This window comes from Lepidochelys kempii, chromosome 23, assembly GCF_965140265.1.
Source record: "Lepidochelys kempii isolate rLepKem1 chromosome 23, rLepKem1.hap2, whole genome shotgun sequence".
NCBI lineage: Eukaryota > Metazoa > Chordata > Testudines > Cheloniidae > Lepidochelys > Lepidochelys kempii.
Genome location: NC_133278.1, coordinates 1,412,341 through 1,430,225, shown reverse-complemented (window position 1 = coordinate 1,430,225; position 17,885 = coordinate 1,412,341). Strand labels below are relative to the sequence as shown.

Below are 17,885 nucleotides of genomic sequence, written 5' to 3'. Positions count from 1 at the left end.
TCCAAGCACCAGCTGCCCAGGAGGACCTGCCAGCCAAAGCATCCATTCGTAACTGACCAGCAGTCCAGTGTCCCAGAGACATCACCCAAAGCTGCCTTTCCCCCCTTTGCTATCCGTCCCCTCCTCCACATCGGGTCTGTCTGTTACAAACAAGAGCAGCGAATACCCTTCACATACTTCAGCACTGAGTAAAATCACCTCTCCCCTCTGCACCAATGCAAGGTTGGTAATGAAAAGAGGAGATGCCAATATTTTGCCCCAAAAGGAGAGAGGCTTAAATAGGTTTTGCTGAAGTTTGTCTGGTATAACTCCAGTTCGGTTTCACTCTAAATGCTCGTTTTAATTTCTTGGGATCTTTGTGTTTGAGCAATAAACTTTCAGCTTTAGAATAAATGCTTCTGGGTGTTTGCCAGACACCCGAGGAACCCTCCCCCGCTGAACCTTTTCAGCACTGTTCTAACGTCGGACACGAGAGAGTTTATCACACCTGTAACTCCTCTGATCCTTGGGATGAATACATCAGGCCGCTAGCCCGGCTTCAGTAACCTGGCTGGCTGAGCAGCCCAGCAGAGCGAGAGACAGCGCACTGAGGCTCTTCTAGGGAAGATGGGGCTGGACAAAGCCAGCCCCCAAAGCACACCAGCTGGGAATTTTAACATCCCGTCTCTAATAGCTTTGAGTTTCTGACATCGTGAGGCAGCCGCTCCCAGAGTCCGCAGGCGTGCAGCTCCCACAGCGGGTGCTGGGAGACAGGATCAGCCTGGTTAGCTTCTGAAGGCTCTTGTATCAACGCCCCACCTGCGGGGCTCTCACCTCAGAGCAACCCCGTCAGAGCCTGCTGGACATATAAATAAATAGTCTCCCACGTGGCTGGCGGAACAAAAGCAAACTTGCAATCACTGACCCATTGAAGGGCTGGGGCCAGATCAGCAGAGAAACGCCAGGAGAAATCCAGAGTCTGCTTTTCAGCACGTTTCTATTCATTGATTTCTCCCCCTCTCGAAAACAGCCAACTGAGAGTGGAGAGGAGAAAGGCATGGAACCCTCCTGCAGAGCTGATGACAGACCTGATCCGTGGGACTCACCGCTGCAGGCTATTACCAAGGCCAGGAGCTCAGTAAAGATTTGTCAGGACAGCAGAGTGGACACAGCACCGGCCTGGGAGTCTGGAGACCTGGGTTCTATTCCCAGTTCTGCCACTGTCTTGCCACATGACCATGGGCAATTCTGTGTCTCAGTTTCCCCTCCCCCCATCTGCCTCAACCCTAACGACCCCTTCCCCCCCACCACGCCCACCCTGACCCTCAGCGGTGGGGCTGCCAGCCTGCCCCAGACCGAGCAGGGACAGCCAGTGGCACAGGAGGCAGGGCCACCTCCCTAGCCCCCGCACCAGCTGGGCAGGGTTCAACACGTCAGTCTAGGGTGCATAGAGCAAAGAGGTGGCTGGGGAGTTTAGCTCCCAAATCAAGAGAAGACACAGCTGCTGCAGAGACTGCATCATGCCACAGGCTCCACTCCGGCTTGAAAGCAAGGAAAACCCTCGGGGAATCATAATGGAGCCTACGTGCCCAAGTCGTTTTGCATTTGCTGTGTTCAAATGCTTCAAACCCCAAGGCGAGTGCACCGGTAACTGCGCCGGTGTGAGGGAGCCTTACCCGGCTTGTGTCTCTCCATGGTGCTCTCCTGACTGGGGAGCCCTCCGGATGAGGAATCGCCACTCGAGGTCACTTCGGGGCTATAGTGCTGTTCCAACGGCAGCAAAGGACGTTGAGAGGCTGCATATCTGCGAAGGGAACGGGAGGTGTGACAGATGAAGCCGGCAAACTCAGGCTGCTAAAATAATCCTGTGTTCTCATTAGCAGGTTTTTTAAAAGCCAGGATTCAGGCTCGGGCGGGGGAGGGGGAAGGGGAAAAGCTGTGAGCCGAGTAAGAGGCAGAATGTGCAATGAGAAGCCTTGTGAAGTCTTGCCGCTGAACACAGGCACCAGGCAGACCCCCTAAAATAATGGACGAGCCGGAGGGACACAGCACGGAGCCTGGAACTGCAGGCTAGGAGAGCAGCCATCCGAACTCACCAGGGCTACAGTAAATCCGACATTGCCTGGGGGCTGTGTGCAGGAATAAGCCAGCGCGGTACGCGTCAGGCAACGGACAGCCGAAGACCCTATCTGAGCAAACACAAACCACAATGCCGGGGACAGAGAACGGCTCGTTGCTGGGGAGAGACCCCCCAGAGCTCTCTGAGGAGCAGGGTACAGCTGGGCCTTTCTCCACCACATGCCCACGCCCCGGGAGTCACGTGCTGCGGGGGCTCCCGCACTGGAGCCGGTTCATTAGCAGTCTGCTCAGCCGGCGCTCGACGGCTCCATTTCCCTCACTGGCCCCAGAACGTGGCTGTTCCCACTGGAAGCTCTCTGGGGCAGGAGCTGGGTCTCACTATGTGTCGTGCATCGCCCAGCCCGACGGGGCCCCTCTGTTCTCTGTCAGGGGGTGTCTGTGCAGTGCCTGGCCTGATGGGGCTCTGATCTCAGTTGGGGGGTGTCCAGGGCGTTTCCCCAGCTGGATCATGGCTACTGAGCACAGCTCCCCCAAGCGAATGCTACCAGTGAGGTGGCTGGTGAGTGGATCCCTGCACGTCCTGTGGCCGTGCTCTGTGCAGGTGAAAGCAGCTGGCCAGACCCCATTATAAACACACACTGCTCTTCGCCAGATGCAGGGGCACTCAGCTCTGGTTTCAGAGCTCAGGTAAAGGCTGATGGGGCTCACCAGGCGGGCAGAGGGATGGGATCAGCCCAGAAAGGAAGAGTAACTCCTGTAACAGGCCAGTGCATGACAGTCACCTCTGCGGCTGCTGCTCCCATCTTCCCATATGCTCAATATTCTACAGAAAGGGGATTGGCACCGTACGTGGCTCCTGTCCCAGCTGCTGGACTACAGCGTGCCGAGTGGACTCCTGCTCACCCAGCACTGGACAGGACCCTGGATTGTCAATGGGGAGGAGTTCTGCTGAGCCAGGGCAGAGTAAAAGCTGCAGTAACTGGCCGTGAGAATGACGCGTCGCCCCCCTCCTGGTGAAGCAGAGTTGCCACTTCCCGGCTCCCTTGGCCCGGCGTACGCCGTTCTGGCCAGGGCTCAGAGCATCTTCTCACGAGGGGGAGGGTGGATGTGTTAATTGCTGGCAATGGAAGATCCCCTCTGTGCAATACGGGACACAGTGAAATGGGCACTCCCCCCGACATCGCTCCAGGCTTGCCGGCAGCAGACGGGCTATCAGACTCGCGCAGCGGGGTGGAGAGGTTAGCACCTTTCCCCTGTTCCTTAGCCTACCTTTCTGGGGATGGCTTATAGCGGGTGTAAGCGGTTCCTCCTGAGCCTGGAGTTGAGAAGCTGCCTGACGGCTGCCGATAGGGCTGGGCTCTCTCTGCCCCTGCTGGGGAGGAGGCGGTGGAGGCATGTGGCGTCTCAGGGAAGCTAACCGGCCTGGTTCAAAGAGACGCACACAGAGAAAGAAAGGCTTTCAGTGCTTGGTCTGCCCTAAAGATTCAAACATCCCGAGCCAGAAATCCCCCAGAAACCCAGCCCAGCTCTGTGCACTTCCTCCTGCAGCAACCAGCTGGAGAGCCCCAGAAAGTACCAAGACTCGGGCCCAAAAGAAGAAGAGCAAGGCACGTAGTGAGCGAGTGTGACGGCCAGTGGAGCTGGAGAACATGGACAGTGCGGAGAGCGGTCACCGGGACGTGCATCTGCACAGGTGCGTACACGTTCACTCCTTGGTGAATGGCAGGGGACACTTCCCCCCAGCCGTAATACATCACTGCATGCAAGAGTCCCTGGCAAGTGACACGGAGTTGCACTGGAAGCTACTGCTGGGGCTGTCCCAGCTCAGCCCCTCCCTGTGCTGCTAGCCACCCCGTCTCACCACATTCACCCTTTCTGCTTCCCGTTCTCAGCTGGAGAGAAGGAGACACTAATGCAAAGGGAGGCCCTGACGTGCATTAAAGGGCTGGCGCAATGTTGCTAGGGTTCTCAGGAGTTCGTACTGACCAGCCCCTCCCTTGCCGGAAGGGAGTTGGAATGCAAAAGGCCGATTGTCTTGAGCAGCCTGGACCACCACTGGCTGGGCGCGGCTAACGCAGGCTGGGGACTGCAGACCAGGCTCTCAACAGGGAGCGAGATCAAAGGCTGCTGGTTCAATCTGCCCCCAAAAGCTGGAATCCCAGTGTTCAGGAAGGTACGAAAGGGCCGTTCAAACAGGAGCCCCCCACACCCTGGGGTAACCAGCTTGGAAGAGGCAGATTTCCACTATCTGTGGCAATGTTTACAGTAAATTGGGTGTGCCGTCTGCTAGGCCCCATTTTCACAGCCTGTTCCACCCACCGCAGGACCCTGGCCCAGGCAGGAGGGTGAACCTCAGTCAAGGCCACACAGCTGGGGGACACCACAGTGCTCAGTTGTACACACGAGCCATTTCCGAAAGCCTCACGTACTGACCTCAGCGTCAGGCTCGTGCACACGGCTCGCACTCACTCGTGCGCTGCACCACTCAGGCCCCACCCACAGGTCACCCCACGGACTGCCCCTCGGCCCCTGCACCTCAGCCCCACCCCTGCCTTACCTCTTGCTGGGCAAGGGCTGTGGCTCGCGGTACGGGACGACAGAGGCCTGTTTGGGGGGCCTCGTGAGGGACTGGGCATGGCTGAGGGGTGGGGGGTCTGCCCATTTGGCTGCCTGCGAGGAGTTGTGCGAGGCAGGGCCGCTCCACTGCCATGCCGAGTTGCTGCGGTAGGGCGGGCGGTGCCCCGTGGGCACGCTCTCCAGCTCTGCCTTGTGCTCCATGCTGCTCATTTCGAAGGACTCGGCCCATCCCCTGAAAAGCAAACAGCGCTCGTTGCTGCGGGCACGCGAGACTCTCTGCATGTGAGCCCGGGCGGGCAGCTAATGCCGCCTCTTCCCCTGCCGAGGGGCCGCCCATGCAGCCGCAGAGGGAAGAGGCGCTGCTCCTTGGAGGTTGTGCTGCCTTCCCCAGCTCAGCACTGCGTTTAACCGCACAGCACCATGCCAGCAGCAGCATCTCCCTGCTGCTTGCCAGGGCGACGCACAGGCAGCTGGAACGGAGGAGGTGACCTACTTAGCCTCTTGTGGGGGAAACCAGGACGCAGGAGCCTAAAGACGGACGGACAAAACCCTGCCCGCTGGGGGCTTCTCAGGCCAGGGTCCCCCGTGGCCCTTGGAGGGGAGCGTGCTGCGCTCCTCCCACCCACCCACAGCTCCCTCTGTGCGCGGGAAAGGCACCAAACGCCCCCAGGCTGGAACCCTGCTGAGGCCGATTTACAGCCGTCTCAGTGCTGGCGGCCCTGGCCTCCGTGGTTCATCGTCTCGCTGCACCAGGTTACTCTGCTAACAGAGATGCTGCACTACCCCACAGCTCTGCTTCGAAACCCTCCTGCACATCCCATTTGCTGCAAAGGGGAAAAACCGTGTCTGGAGCAATTCCTGCCCCGGCACTAGCTAGGCCACAGCCGCAGGCTGCCAGAGGCAGGTGCGGGGCCCTCAGCAGCTGGCAACGGCTCAGCCTGGTGGAAGGGAGCCTGCACTGGCCCCCTCATTGCTTCATTTCATTATGGGCAGCGAGACAGCGGCACCGCCCGGCCTCGCCAGCGCAAACCTCCTCGGTTCGGTTTGGGGCAGGGAAATGAGCTGGAGCAAGAGAGTTCTCCAGATTTCTTAGCGTTACTGGGAGCTTTTTGTTCAAAACAGCCATGGGGGGAAGCCCTGAAGGACAACGGCTTGGGGATTGGCTGCCTACTGACAGGCAACAAGAGCCATGTTTAGGCTCCTGGACACCTGGCTTGATTTTCAGATGTGAGCAGCAACCGCCCTTCCCACTGACGGGGCTGTTGGTCTACGGACTTCGCACCCGCCATGGGAAGAGTTGGGCCGACGGGAAATGGCAACAGGTCTGGAGGAATCCAACTGTAAAGCCCAACGGTCCTAATTCTGCTGCTGCCGTTAAAAGCCGAGGTTACAGACGATCCCTGCCAAAGTAAGTAACCAATGGCCAGGAGCGAGAGTGGGCACCTTGGCGGATGGCAAATTCCACTGCACTTTAGTTGGACCCCTCGGCTTGCTGGGCAACATCCCTCTCAGCACTAGCAGAAACGAGTGCTGCACCCGCGCCCCGAGGAAGCCCAGGGGTTGACACTCAGGTGAGCACGGCAGGGCCACGCCCGCTCTCCATGTATGCTACGCTGGGACTCTCTCCTGGGAGGCGCTAAACAGCAGTGCGGACGTGTGGAGCCGGGGGGTTTGGATGGGCTTGAGAGCCCGTGCTGCTGTCCTTAGCACGTCTGCCTGCCCAGCGTGAACCAGCCCTAAGAGCCTCATCCCACCCACCCAGCCAAGGCACAGGAAGGGCAGGAGGGTGCTCCATGCTGTCCATCTCCCGGGGCAGTTTAGCTGCAATCCAGAGACCGACTGAGAAATAAGCCCTGATGCTATGAAACGGTTTCTCAGCCCTGCTGCTAACTGGGGCCTGCCACACAGTGAGGTCATTGCACAGCCCTGGGCTGGCAAGTCAGCGCAAGAGCCAGCCTCTCGCTCCTCCCTCCTAGCGCAGGAACTAACTTCACACGCAAGACGACAACTTAGCACAACTCCCCTTAGCTGTGGCCATTACGGTACCTGCTCCCTGCTCTAAGACATCGGCCGTCTGGCTCCCGAGCAGAAAACACGCTCCCATCCCTGCAACACGCGACCACTCCAGCAGCCACCACTCACGAGCAGAGCTCGGTCCACGGCCGGGTTTGGGTTTTGATTTGGGAGGAGACGATGCCTACAAGTTTATCACTGTCTGAACTTGCCCTGCAATGCCGCAGAGCAGGCGTGGCTTAGAAGTCAAAGCACAGAGAAAGCTGCAGGGGCCACATGCAAATCTGTTCATAAATGGGCCCAACTTAACCCTATCAAAGCCAGAGAACTCTGAGCAAGCCCCCCCCAGTAACTCAGCTTGTCGTGCTGAGCGACTACAGCACAGACCGTCCTGGCCTTGCCAGCCAAGGCCAGTTGGCTCTCACGCGTCAGGGGTTAGCCAGGCTCATGGCCCCATCTTCCCCTGGCCCAGTGTCCTGCCAGCCGTTGCCCCAGGGGCGGAGCCGGATGGCTTTGGGCCCCGCTGTTTGCACTCCCATCAGTATACCTTCCTTTTTAATGGAAGCTATCAGCAGCTCAGCTCCCCCCTGCCGCGGCGGAGCGGAGGGCCCGGGGAAGCGAGGCGAGCCTGAACGCCATGTGCCACGGCGCCTTGCACAGCAGGGCCCCCGGCGCTGCACTTCGGTAGCACTAAGGCCTGGCGGGAAACGCGTGACAGCCCCCCGGGGAACAGCGCTGGCAACGCTGCAGGGCACAGTACCTGCGAGGGACGCCGTCCTCGTGGGGCGGGACGATGACCACTTTCACCGTGACCGAGGTCCGCAACAAGTCGATCATCTGGTCGTGGGACAGCGTCACCACGGCAACTTTACAGATCTCCACCAGCCGGCTGCCCTGCCGGAGCCCCGCCTGCCACGCAAACCCGTAGTCCTCCACCTCGGCCACCGTCCCGTCATACTTCACGTGGAAGCCGAGCTGGCCCAGTCCGTTCCTCCGGAGGGTCATGTCGACTGTCTCGCAGCCCAAGGTCATGACCTGCGGAGGGCACACGGAGCAGCAATCCCAGCATCACCAGACCAGCAAATGGCCCCCACTGGGGCAGCCTGTTTCAGCCAAAGCTGCCTGCCAAACTAGCCTGCAGCCTCAGCCTCTCCTTTGGTGCCGGCTTCACCCCGCTGCCCCCCGACGCTGCTCACAAGAGCTCAGGGGCTCGTGCTTGGCTTGGCACAGCAGGGAACCTGCTCGGATGCTGCCACCCTCTCGAGCCGAGCGCCATGGGGCAGTCTGACCGCGTGCCCAGCGTGGAGGTCCAGGTTTCACGGACAGGCTCTGCACCCTGCTCATGCTCCTCTGCCACAATACGCGTGCATTTGCACTGGTGGTTTTCACTGAATGCTGCCCTTTACCTTCCTCCCAGTCCCCAGACTCAACAGAGAGCTAACAGCTAGCACCCCTGGGAACCAGGCAGCCACTTTGCTGCTGGCTGCTCCATGGAGATCAGCTGGTTGTGGGCAGCCCCTCTAACACGGCGTGTGCAAACCCATGTCCTGTAGCGCTCGCGGCCGGCATTCTGTGCACAGGGCGCTCCCCTATGCTGGGCTCCTGTTCATTTCACCTCTGCCTGCCAGCAGGGGGCCTGCTGGGCTCCCCCTTGCACCCCAAGATCTTGGAGAGAGGAATCGGGCCCATGGAGATGAAGTCCCAGGCAGATGGCCTGACCCTGGGCTGACTGTGCCTGGATCAGCTGCTGCTCACTGCCCAGGAAACGGGGTCTGCACACAGTGGGCGAATGAATACAAACGAGGAGACAGGAGCCCGAGACAGTCACTGGGAATCCTGCAGCGACTTGGGCCCATGTGTGACCCCATCACACCCACTGGCAGCTGGAAACATTCTGCCCACACCACTGAGGAGGCAGTTTGATTAGCAGGCAGCCGGGACGGCTGGGTTCCATCCCTGGCTCTAGGAGGCGAGTGGGAGCTGGTGGGTTAGAGCAGGGGGGCTGGGAGCCAGGACTCCTGGGTTCTCTCCCCAGCTGTGCCACTGATCTGGTGTGTGTCAACTTGGACAGCCTACCTCCCCTCTCACCCCCTTCATCGGTCTCATCTATTAAGAGTGGAGGCTCTCTGCGCAATGGGGCCCCCGGGCGTGACACTAATGCACCAGCCAGCTTTGCTCCTACCTTGAGTCGCTGCACTATCTCCTTGATGTCCTCAGGGCTGCTGTCCGCGGCCTGGATGGAGACATGGTCCCCTCTGCCGTAGAAGATCCGGAGGGTGCTGGGATCAGGAGTCCAGCCGATCACATCCCTGCAGAAGCAGTTGAACACCACCTCCTTGGTGGCGAGGTCCAGCAGGACGATGAACTCGTTGGAGATGGCCAAGATGCACTCGATCTCCACCCCCTGAGCAAAGTCCTGGGCTGAGACGCGCCAGGCGATGGCCCCGCTACTGTACTGCTCCGCCCCCACACGCGCCTTCATCTTCTCTTTCTTCTTGGAAGTCAGGGAGATCAAGTTGAATTTCCCCGTGGAGTCGATGGGCGTATTAGTGACGCAGTTCTCTGCCAGGTCCTTCAGGTACTCCTGCCTGGTGCGCGTCGCCATGGTGTGGAACTTGTCAGACTTGTGCGCGGCATTCTCAGCATTGATCACCTTGGCCAGTAAGAAGTCTCTAAAGATGTCAGACTTGCAGAAGGTGACGCCGCTGGGGATGGGGGGGCCGAAGGGGGGAGCATCTTTGGATCTGGTCACAGCCACGCTTAGGAAACGAAGGGGAGGAGAAAAACCACTTAGAAGAGCTGTCTCCCGCTAGCGCAGCAGCTTCAGGACACATCATGTGTCTTCCTGGATAGGGCTAGCTGTGCAAAACTGGCTAGGGGTTTCTGTGCGCCCGAAGGAAGGCGCCTTTCGGAGGGCAGGTGCTCAACCCCAGCTGAAACTCAGGCCCCTGAAGTAAGGCACCAGGTCCCGTAGCCTGGTGCCAAGTAAGGCACCAGGTCCCGTAGCCCCAGTCTTCTTCGAGCGATTCACAGAGCTGGAATCAGAAAGCCTCTGTTCCCAGAGCAGAACGGCAGGAGAAACATTAACTCAAGCCACCCACACGTCCCCCACCCAGTGACTGCCTGGAGCATTCAGTCATGTTCGCTCCCACACAGTGCCAACATAGCCTGAGACCTCGGGTCAGAGCCTCGCCAGTGCGAACAGGCATCCTTCCCCCAGCACCTGCGGCCAGTTGAGCGGAAGAGCAGACAGCACCATCCCGGTGCAGAAAGCCAAGGGGCGCGGGTGGTGACACAGAACCCGAGCTGGCAGCCGAGAGCCAGGTGTCTAAAAGCTAACGGTGGGTTAGCAGCAGTTGAGGCTTACCTATAGCAAACGTTCTCAGTGCAAGGGCTGTGGACTCTGACAATGATAAAGACATGCTGGAAGTGTGAGCGGATATTCTGGGGGGTGAAAGGCAACGCTCCAGGCTCCTGGAAGATGATTGTGACTATGTCGTTTCCTATGTGCCGCTTCCTGAGTAGCTACCAAGGTGGGAACACACACACACGTTAGTGCCCCGGGTGCCGCATAAAGACAGCATTAACGGGCAAACACGCGCAAGGCAGATGACAAAGGCTCCGGGGGACCTCGCCGTCCGGTCAGATGGCGAGAGGAGAAGCGGGCAGGAAAATCGGGCCTGACCCAGCACAGAGACGTAGCCACAAGATTTGAAATGTTAAAGCGAATCCCATTTGGAGAGCCTGGGCTGCTGGCAGCTGCATGGAGAGCGGGATCGCCCTTCACCTCCCAAACCAGCGGGCACCACATTGCTGTGTTCTCCCCGCCAGAGCACGTGGAAGGACTCGGCAATGCCAGTCAGCGATGGGACAGAGCCACAATCACTGCTAGCTTTGTGGGGAGCCCAGCAGACTGCTCTCCATCTGAGCTCTCTGTGCCCATGGCACGGCTCCTTTGCAGACGGGGAAGGGTATCGAGACTCTCAGGCCAGTTCCTGGCAGTCTGGCGCCTAGCTCCGATTACAAACCCAGATTGTCAGGAGCCCAGCTGCTATTTGCCCCCAGCCCAGCCCAGAGGAGGGATGGGCCAGTGGGCAGGAGACCCAGGTTCTCTTCCCAGCTCTGCCATGACTATGACCGTGGCCAAGTCATTCAGTCTGGCTGTGCGTCAGCTCCCAGCAGTGCGTCCAGCGGGGACGACTGCACGGCTTTCCTCCCGGAGCGTGAGAGGATGAATCCACTGGAGTGTGTGCAACAGAGCACGGACACTTTCTCCTTCCTTACTCATCTACAGGACCCGCACCCAGAGCACCCTGGACATCCCACGCTGCCTGACAGCCGAACCCGGGAAGTCTGAAAACACATTTGCCTAGGAAGCGAGGGGAATGCTGACCCTGGTCATCAGAACAGCGCCACCTCCAGCCATTGTGCGGCACGCCAGAGCCCCGCAGGCTCCCCAGCACCCTGGGCTCTGCCAGCTGAAGGGCCGTTTACCTGCTGCCGGTTGTTGAGTGTGTAGGGGAGCATGGTGGAGACGTGGAACATGATCTCGTAGTCCTGATACGTGGTGTACAGAGAGTGGGTGCCGGTGGAGTCGGCTGCGAAGCAGAGGAAGAGAACAGACTCCGTGAGGGGGAGCTAGCTGACGCGCTCGGCGAGCTGACATAGCACACGCGCAGAGGTACGCTGTGCCGGCAAGCTCCGCACGTGCTCTGTAGCCACGGGCACCGATGCCCCCTGCCCGCAGACCCCTTGCCGCACGCACTGGGACTTACTCTTTGTGTCCAACTGGGCAGCGTACTTGCTGAAGGCTTTCAGACAGACCTTCTCCCCGATGAGGGAGAGGAACTCTTCGAAGGCTGGCCCAGCCTCCTCATTATTGTACATCTCCTCCTCTGAGCTCTGGCGTGCTTTGCAGTACAGGATCCCCACCTTGTGCTTCCTGCAGAGCTGCGCGAGTGGGAAGGGGCGTGAGACGCTGCCTGCTCTGTCACCAATCTCCCACCCCTCCCACCAGCAGGGTGCCACGCCTGGCCGAGCGCAGCCCAGCCCAGAGGATGGAGCGCTCAAAGGGGCCTAGGTGACTTAGAAGCATGAGTCCCATCACAAAGAGGATGGAGCCCCAGGGCCTAGCTCTGCTCCGAGATCAGCTTTCTGCCTTTGCAGACTGGCTGCGAATGGCCGCAAGCTATGCCCCTCTTCTAGCCGAGCTCAATGCCGATCCCCGAGCCAGCCCCTCATCCCCGTTCCCAGATTTGCAGCGGGTCTCCCACAGCTGACAGCAGGACCCCCAGAGGGCACGAAGCACAGCTCAGCACTGCCCATCTGCTGCACGCGACTCACCCCCTGCTCGTCAAGTTTCAGGAGCTGCTCTGTGACTTTCGGTGTGTTCATGGCAAGCCGCAGACAGTGGATGTTCAGCTCGGGGACCACATACTCCAGCACGTCCTTCAGGGGGAGGCCACGCACCGTCCCATGCTTGGTGGTGGTGGGAGTCGCGTCTTCCAGGATGGAGCCTCGCAGGGTCACGAGCTGCACCAAACACATAGAAGTGGGGAGAGGAGTTACAATCCTGTTCTCTGGGAACCGGCATGTCTCCAGGCAGACCTCCTGGCACAGGACGTCAGCCACTTCAGCCACGAGCTTGCCACGGAAATCCTGCTTAGAGAACTAAGAATGAGATGGCTTTGCTTAGGGAGGTCGGGCACGCCAGTGAGGGTCTTTGCAAACCTGCAGGGATGAGCTTCTCCTAGGAAAACACACTGTGCTTTCTAGACTCAGTAACCAGCGCAATGGTAAGGTCTCCAAACATACAAGCCAATGTAAAAATAAAGCCAAGTATCAGCATTCGACAGACTTGAACAGAGGTAGCACCTAAGCCCCCAACTGCGCCAGGCGCTGCCCAGACCCCAACCAAGGCCAGGGCCCTGTGGCACTGGGCACTGCACAGCCCCTGACCGAGGCAGTCCCTGACTCAGAGAGCTCCCAGTCTGAATAGACAAAACAGGCACAAACTGGGAGAAAGGAAGGATCCTCACCCCCATCTCGCAGACTGGGGGAAACAGGTCCACAGAGATCCAGTCGTGCCCGAGGTCAGACAGGGTGTCTCTCCTGGGTTCCAGCCAAACCCCTTCACCATGGAGCCCCCCTTCTTTTACAAGTACAAATAAAACAGTGCAACCCTTCTTCGGGATCTCCTCCAGCACTCTGCCTGCCTGGGGGAAAGGTGGCGAATCTCTGGAACCGCCCTGTCCCTTGCACCGACTGCAGGTGTACCTGGCTCTTCATTCGAGCCACACACCTGGCCTAGGACAAGTCACCAGGCCAGCCCCTTTGCCTACTGCGGGGCCCTCAGCACCTGCGATTGCAGAGGCCGGACCAGGAGAGCACCAGGAGCGGGAGCCCCCAGCGTCAGCACTGAGACCCTGGCTCGTGGCGCCGACGCCCGCCCCTGGCAGGAGCACGGAGGCAGGGCCGGTCACCAGGCTCGCGGGGATGCCGGAGAGTGCTGAAACTTCCCGCTGTGGCCTGTTCCGGCTGCCGCTGCGAGCAGGCTGCTTGGCAAGCCGATGGCAAGCCACGGCTCCCTCTGCTGGGGGCCAATCGGATTTCAAGGCCCGTTCTAAAGTCTCTCTAAGGGCATGTAAGCCCAGGGTTTTCCAACCCGGGCTCGAACCCAGGGCTCTGGCATGCACACTGCAGTAACCACGTCCCAGAGTCCGAGAGCCCCCACTCTAGCCCTAAGACCGCAGTGCTCGGGGGAAAACCTCACTGCCCGCCCTGCACGGTACCAGCAGGCAGCTCCCTAACCCACCTGCAGCCAAGCACTTACGCAGCTTGCAGAGGTCCTCTGCTGAGCCCAGACCCGGTCCTCTAGCTCAGAGCAGGGTCCCCGATTCAGGCCCTGCCGCCTGCCCAACCCCTGCAGGGAGGGACCTGGAGCCACCCTCCTGACAGCTGATTGAACCTGACGGGGAAGGTTAGCGCCGCAGCATACCAGAACCCTGCTTGTGCCCCACAGGACGAGGCTGGGGGGCCCTCGGACAGAGGTGGTTTCCAAAGACCCCCTCGATCCAGAATACAGACACACAGGCACTCTCTGGAGGAAGACGGCAGCCGTGGCCGCCCCAGATGAGAGGACGTACCTCGCTGGTCCGGAAGATAATCCTGTACTGGTACTGGGGCCCGTGGTCTTTATGATCCTCCAACTTCTCTCTCCTGATGCTCACAGCCACTGGTCCCAGCTTCTCATCCACGCCAAAGTAGTTGGAATGCTCTGAAAAAGCAAGGAGGTGCCTTGCCAGAGAACAGGAGCAGGTACCGGGCAGAGGGGCTGGTCGAGTGAACGGCATCCTGGAGACACGAGTCACTGACGTGCCCTCAGCAGAGAGCAATGGGCCGGTCCGAGCGGAGCTCGTTGTTACGGAGCCCTGGAACTGTGCACTCGTGTATGGAAGCTAGTTTCGGAGCACTCAGGAATATAAACCTTTGTACGTGCCACGAGGGACATCCTAGTTCTGGTGCAATGCTCAGCCCTGGCACCGGCAAACTCAGTAGAACCAGAATCTGCCCTGACCACGAGCTACCCTAGCAGATATGCACACACCCATCCGCCCCTGCAGGGTTATTGTTAGAAAAGCCCCAAACCACCAGCTCTCCACTAAACACAATTCCATCAGCCCAGCCCCACATTAGACACGCCAACAGACCCCTTGGGAGCCACCCTACAATAATAAGCCAGGCTGTGGGCACAGAGTCACAACGACAAACCCGGCAACATTTCAGCCCCAAGGTGATCAGACAGAGCTGTTCACCCCTCGTGTGTGACAACACAAGGCAGAACACTGAAGGCTGATACAGGAAGTGACTTTCTCTACACAATTAGCATGCGAAATTCATTGCCACATGCATCACTGAGACCAAAAAATGTAGCAGGGCTCCGGCTTGGGTATCGATATAGTTACAAAGAATGCCCAGAGCAAGGCTTTAGCAGCCCAGGCCTGGGAGAGGGTATTAAACCCTCTTGCTCTGGGACACAGACAAGCCTTTAACTAGTGAGGGTTCGGAAGACCCCTTCTCAGGGGGCAGGCAATCCCATCACTACGGGGTCTCTAGCACTTCCCGTTGGTGCTGGCCTCTGTTGGGAGACAAGAGGCTGGGCTGGCCAGAGCCAGTCTGGTAACGCAGATGTTACCTGACCTGCGGGAACTGGGCCGAGCGGCAGGACGCCGCAGCTTTGCAGGGCTGGAGGCGACTGCCCGAGGCGCTGCTGGGGCGTTACCTTTGCCATGGAAATAGAGTTGGTAGTAGCGGGCCCCCAGGTCGACGTGCTCCACGTTGTAGCGTGTTAGCCTGCTGGGGCTCCTCTGCAGCTCCCTGGGGACCTCCAGCACGGAGATGCTGGCATTGGTGCAGTAGGCGTTGAGGGAGGGCTCCAGGAAGCCCCCCTCGCCCGCAGCCCCGCCGGGGGAGCCAGCCGACGCCCTGGAGAAGCTGACGGTGCGCTCGCACATGCCGCCCACCTCGTTGCGGAAGTGGGGGCAGCTGAGCAGCAGGTCGTTGCTGTTGTTATCCCCGAGGTCGTGCTCCAGGCTCTCCTTGTCGTTGAGGTCTTCGGTGCTGGCGAAGGCCGGGTCCAGCTCCCCCAGGCCGTAGGCCCGGGAGAGGGCAGCCGAGACGGCCGAGGCGGCCGAGGCGCCCGTCGTGGTATTCCGCCGCTGCGCCACCACTACTCGGGTGGCTGCCACCTGGTTGAGGTTGAAGAGCAGGCTCTGCACGTCGTAGTGAGCGAAGCTCTTCTGGCAGACCCAGGCCTTGCCACCCTCCTCCGGCTCCGCCAAGGCCCTCCCGGGCTCCCCATCGCTCCGGCTGCTCCGCAGCTTCTTGAAGATGGAGTCGCCTCCTGCCTCCCCCTTGGGGCCCTTCTTGCGGGGCTTCTCCTTCGGAGGAATGGGGGAGTCCTCAGGGGGGAGCCCCAGGCCGTTCCTCACGTCCGCCTGGGCGCTGCCAGCCGCTTGCAGGCTGGAGGCTGTGCTGGTGTTGGCCAGCAGCAGGTCGCTCGGCTTCTCGGGCGGCAGGCATCGCTGGGCTGGCTTCTCGCCGCGGAGCTCACTGAGCATGTCGAACAAGCTCTGTTCCGAGACGCCCTGCACGTCTATGGAGGAGGTGCTGCCGTACTCGCGGAAGAGGGGCAGGCCGCTCCCCAGCTTGGCCCCACGGGGCTCGAGGGCCTCTTCCAAATCACACTCGCTGAGGGTGATCTCGCTGTTACTCCTGTTGCGCAGCGGGACGAAAGCCCTGCCAGGCGATCGGGGCCAACCCTCCTGGAACTCCACGTCCTTGGATCTCCTCCTGGAGAGCCGGTGCAAGCCCCTGAGCCCTGAGGAGCCCAGGCTGGTGGGAGGAGGCTGCTGCCTATTCTGGAATCCCTTGGGTGAAAGAAAAGTCCTGCTGATGCCTGTCGAAGTTTCCATGTCCCTCGTGGGGCTTGGAGCGGCTGGATCCTTCAGTGTCTCTCTCTTTGGGGGCCAGTCGGCAATCCTGGCGCGCACGCCCATCTTTGGCATGGCAGGCGTGGTGGTGGTGGGCCGTGGCCCAGGCAGACTGTCCCCAGCTGGCTGCGAGGTGCCACCATTCTGCGCCCAGAAGCCTGGCGAGAAGTAATCCCCCCGCGTGCCAGCCAGACCGTCATTCCCCTTCAGCGCTGGTCCGCCAACATCCACACTTGCATGTGGAATGGGTCGATAGGATGTCATACTCCAAGGTCAGCGCTAAACCCTACTTCCAGGGGGAAAGGTCCGCTCATCTCCAGTGTGAAACCGGCCCCTCAGCCATTGCTGGGTGCAGCCAGGGCAGAATGGAAAGGCAAGGGCTTGCCAGAGCCAGCGTTACGACTTTCTGCCTGCTCGTCCCATGCTGCCATCCTCGCTCCCCGGGAGCCTGCAGCCTTTTATCGGGAGGCAACAGATTGGATCTGGTCCGAGGGGAAAGTCACTGCTCAGCCCTTGTTCCCAGCTGGTGCTGCTCCGGGGATGACAGTTCCAGATGCAGGCCAGGCGGGTGCAGTACCATTTCCCAGGCCTCCTAAAGCAGGGAGAGTAAAGGGAAACATTAGCAAAACGATGGAGGATTGAGCTTGTGAGTTCTTTGCAATGCTACTCACAGCAACTCTACAAATGGCCTTGCTTCTCTCCCCCTCCGCTACTATTCATGGTACCGCCCGGAGCCCCACCAGGCAGACAGTGGCCGACTCCTCCCCATTTCACAGGGGAGATCTGAGGGCCAGGAACTTGCCCAAGGTCACCCAGGCAGTCTGCAGCAGAAGTGGGGATTGAACCCACAACCAGTGCCTTACGCTCCCTGGGTTGCTAGGGGTCTGGGTTTTCCAGGGTCTGGGGCAGCCTGCCTTGCACGCTGCCCAGTGGCCTGACACCCATTTGGAATAAAACCCAATTAACCCCAACCCCTGCCAATTTCCCACACACTGGAACCCTGCATTCTGACCGGCTCGAGCTTTAATTCCAAGTCCAGCCCCCTTCTGTGTGACTGCCACAGGGAGCGACGCGGGTGCGGGTTTGGGGACAAAGCAGACGTGCCGGCCAGGCGTAGGACTGACGGCTGCTAGACCAGGCTGTAGTTGCAGGCACTGGTTTCTTAGGCTGCACGTAAAATCGTTGCAGGTTGAGTTCCTACTTTCGTCCTGCTCGGAAGTTGGTGTATTTAAAGCAGTGCACCAAGCGGCACTCACGTGAGCCGCAGAGGTGGTGACTGTCCTGAGGCTGCAAAGAACGAGCGCCACTGAAATGCACACCTGTGTATCACACGCTCCGAACTGATAACAGCTAACTGGAGATCCCCCGGGAGTTCCAGGAAGGCTGCTTTGCTCACTTGGCTGACTGACAACAGTTCACTCCCCACTCCGGCTCCACCTGTCACATTTCCCCCAAAGAACCTTCCCTCCTCAGGTAAAAGCCGTTCAGACCTTTCCCCAGGGTTAAAACATCTTGACTGGGTAGTGCTGCAAGTATCATCTAAGCCATAGGAAACTGAGTGACAGCTGCAGCATGAAATGGATTTAAACCCACAAAAGCAAGGAAAGCCCCGAGTTCAGACTGAATGTGCCCAGGCACCAAAAGGGAAAGGAGGCCGCTGTTGGCCCGGCCACCCGAGCCAAACAGAGACCACGGAGCAGACTAAACATGAGAGGACTTCCCTCTTCCCCCATGACTGTTTAGTTT

General features: G+C 59.7%; 1 protein-coding gene across 3 annotated transcripts in view; it reads right to left on the bottom strand.

The window, feature by feature from the left end:
- Positions 1-17,885, bottom strand: part of SIPA1L3 (signal induced proliferation associated 1 like 3) — a 112,215-nt gene that overhangs the window by 18,667 nt on the left and 75,663 nt on the right. For all 3 annotated transcript variants that reach the window (XM_073322302.1, XM_073322304.1, XM_073322303.1), the window contains exons 3-13: positions 14,930-16,731; positions 13,794-13,924; positions 11,992-12,180; positions 11,424-11,598; positions 11,143-11,246; positions 10,016-10,173; positions 8,831-9,407; positions 7,409-7,683; positions 4,616-4,867; positions 3,328-3,480; positions 1,656-1,783 (exon numbers count right to left, since the gene is read on the bottom strand). In XM_073322302.1, coding sequence (XP_073178403.1) covers positions 1,656-1,783; positions 3,328-3,480; positions 4,616-4,867; positions 7,409-7,683; positions 8,831-9,407; positions 10,016-10,173; positions 11,143-11,246; positions 11,424-11,598; positions 11,992-12,180; positions 13,794-13,924; positions 14,930-16,403 — 3,616 coding nt within the window. In that variant the 5' untranslated portion in view covers positions 16,404-16,731. The remainder of the gene's footprint in view (positions 1-1,655; positions 1,784-3,327; positions 3,481-4,615; positions 4,868-7,408; positions 7,684-8,830; positions 9,408-10,015; positions 10,174-11,142; positions 11,247-11,423; positions 11,599-11,991; positions 12,181-13,793; positions 13,925-14,929; positions 16,732-17,885) is intronic.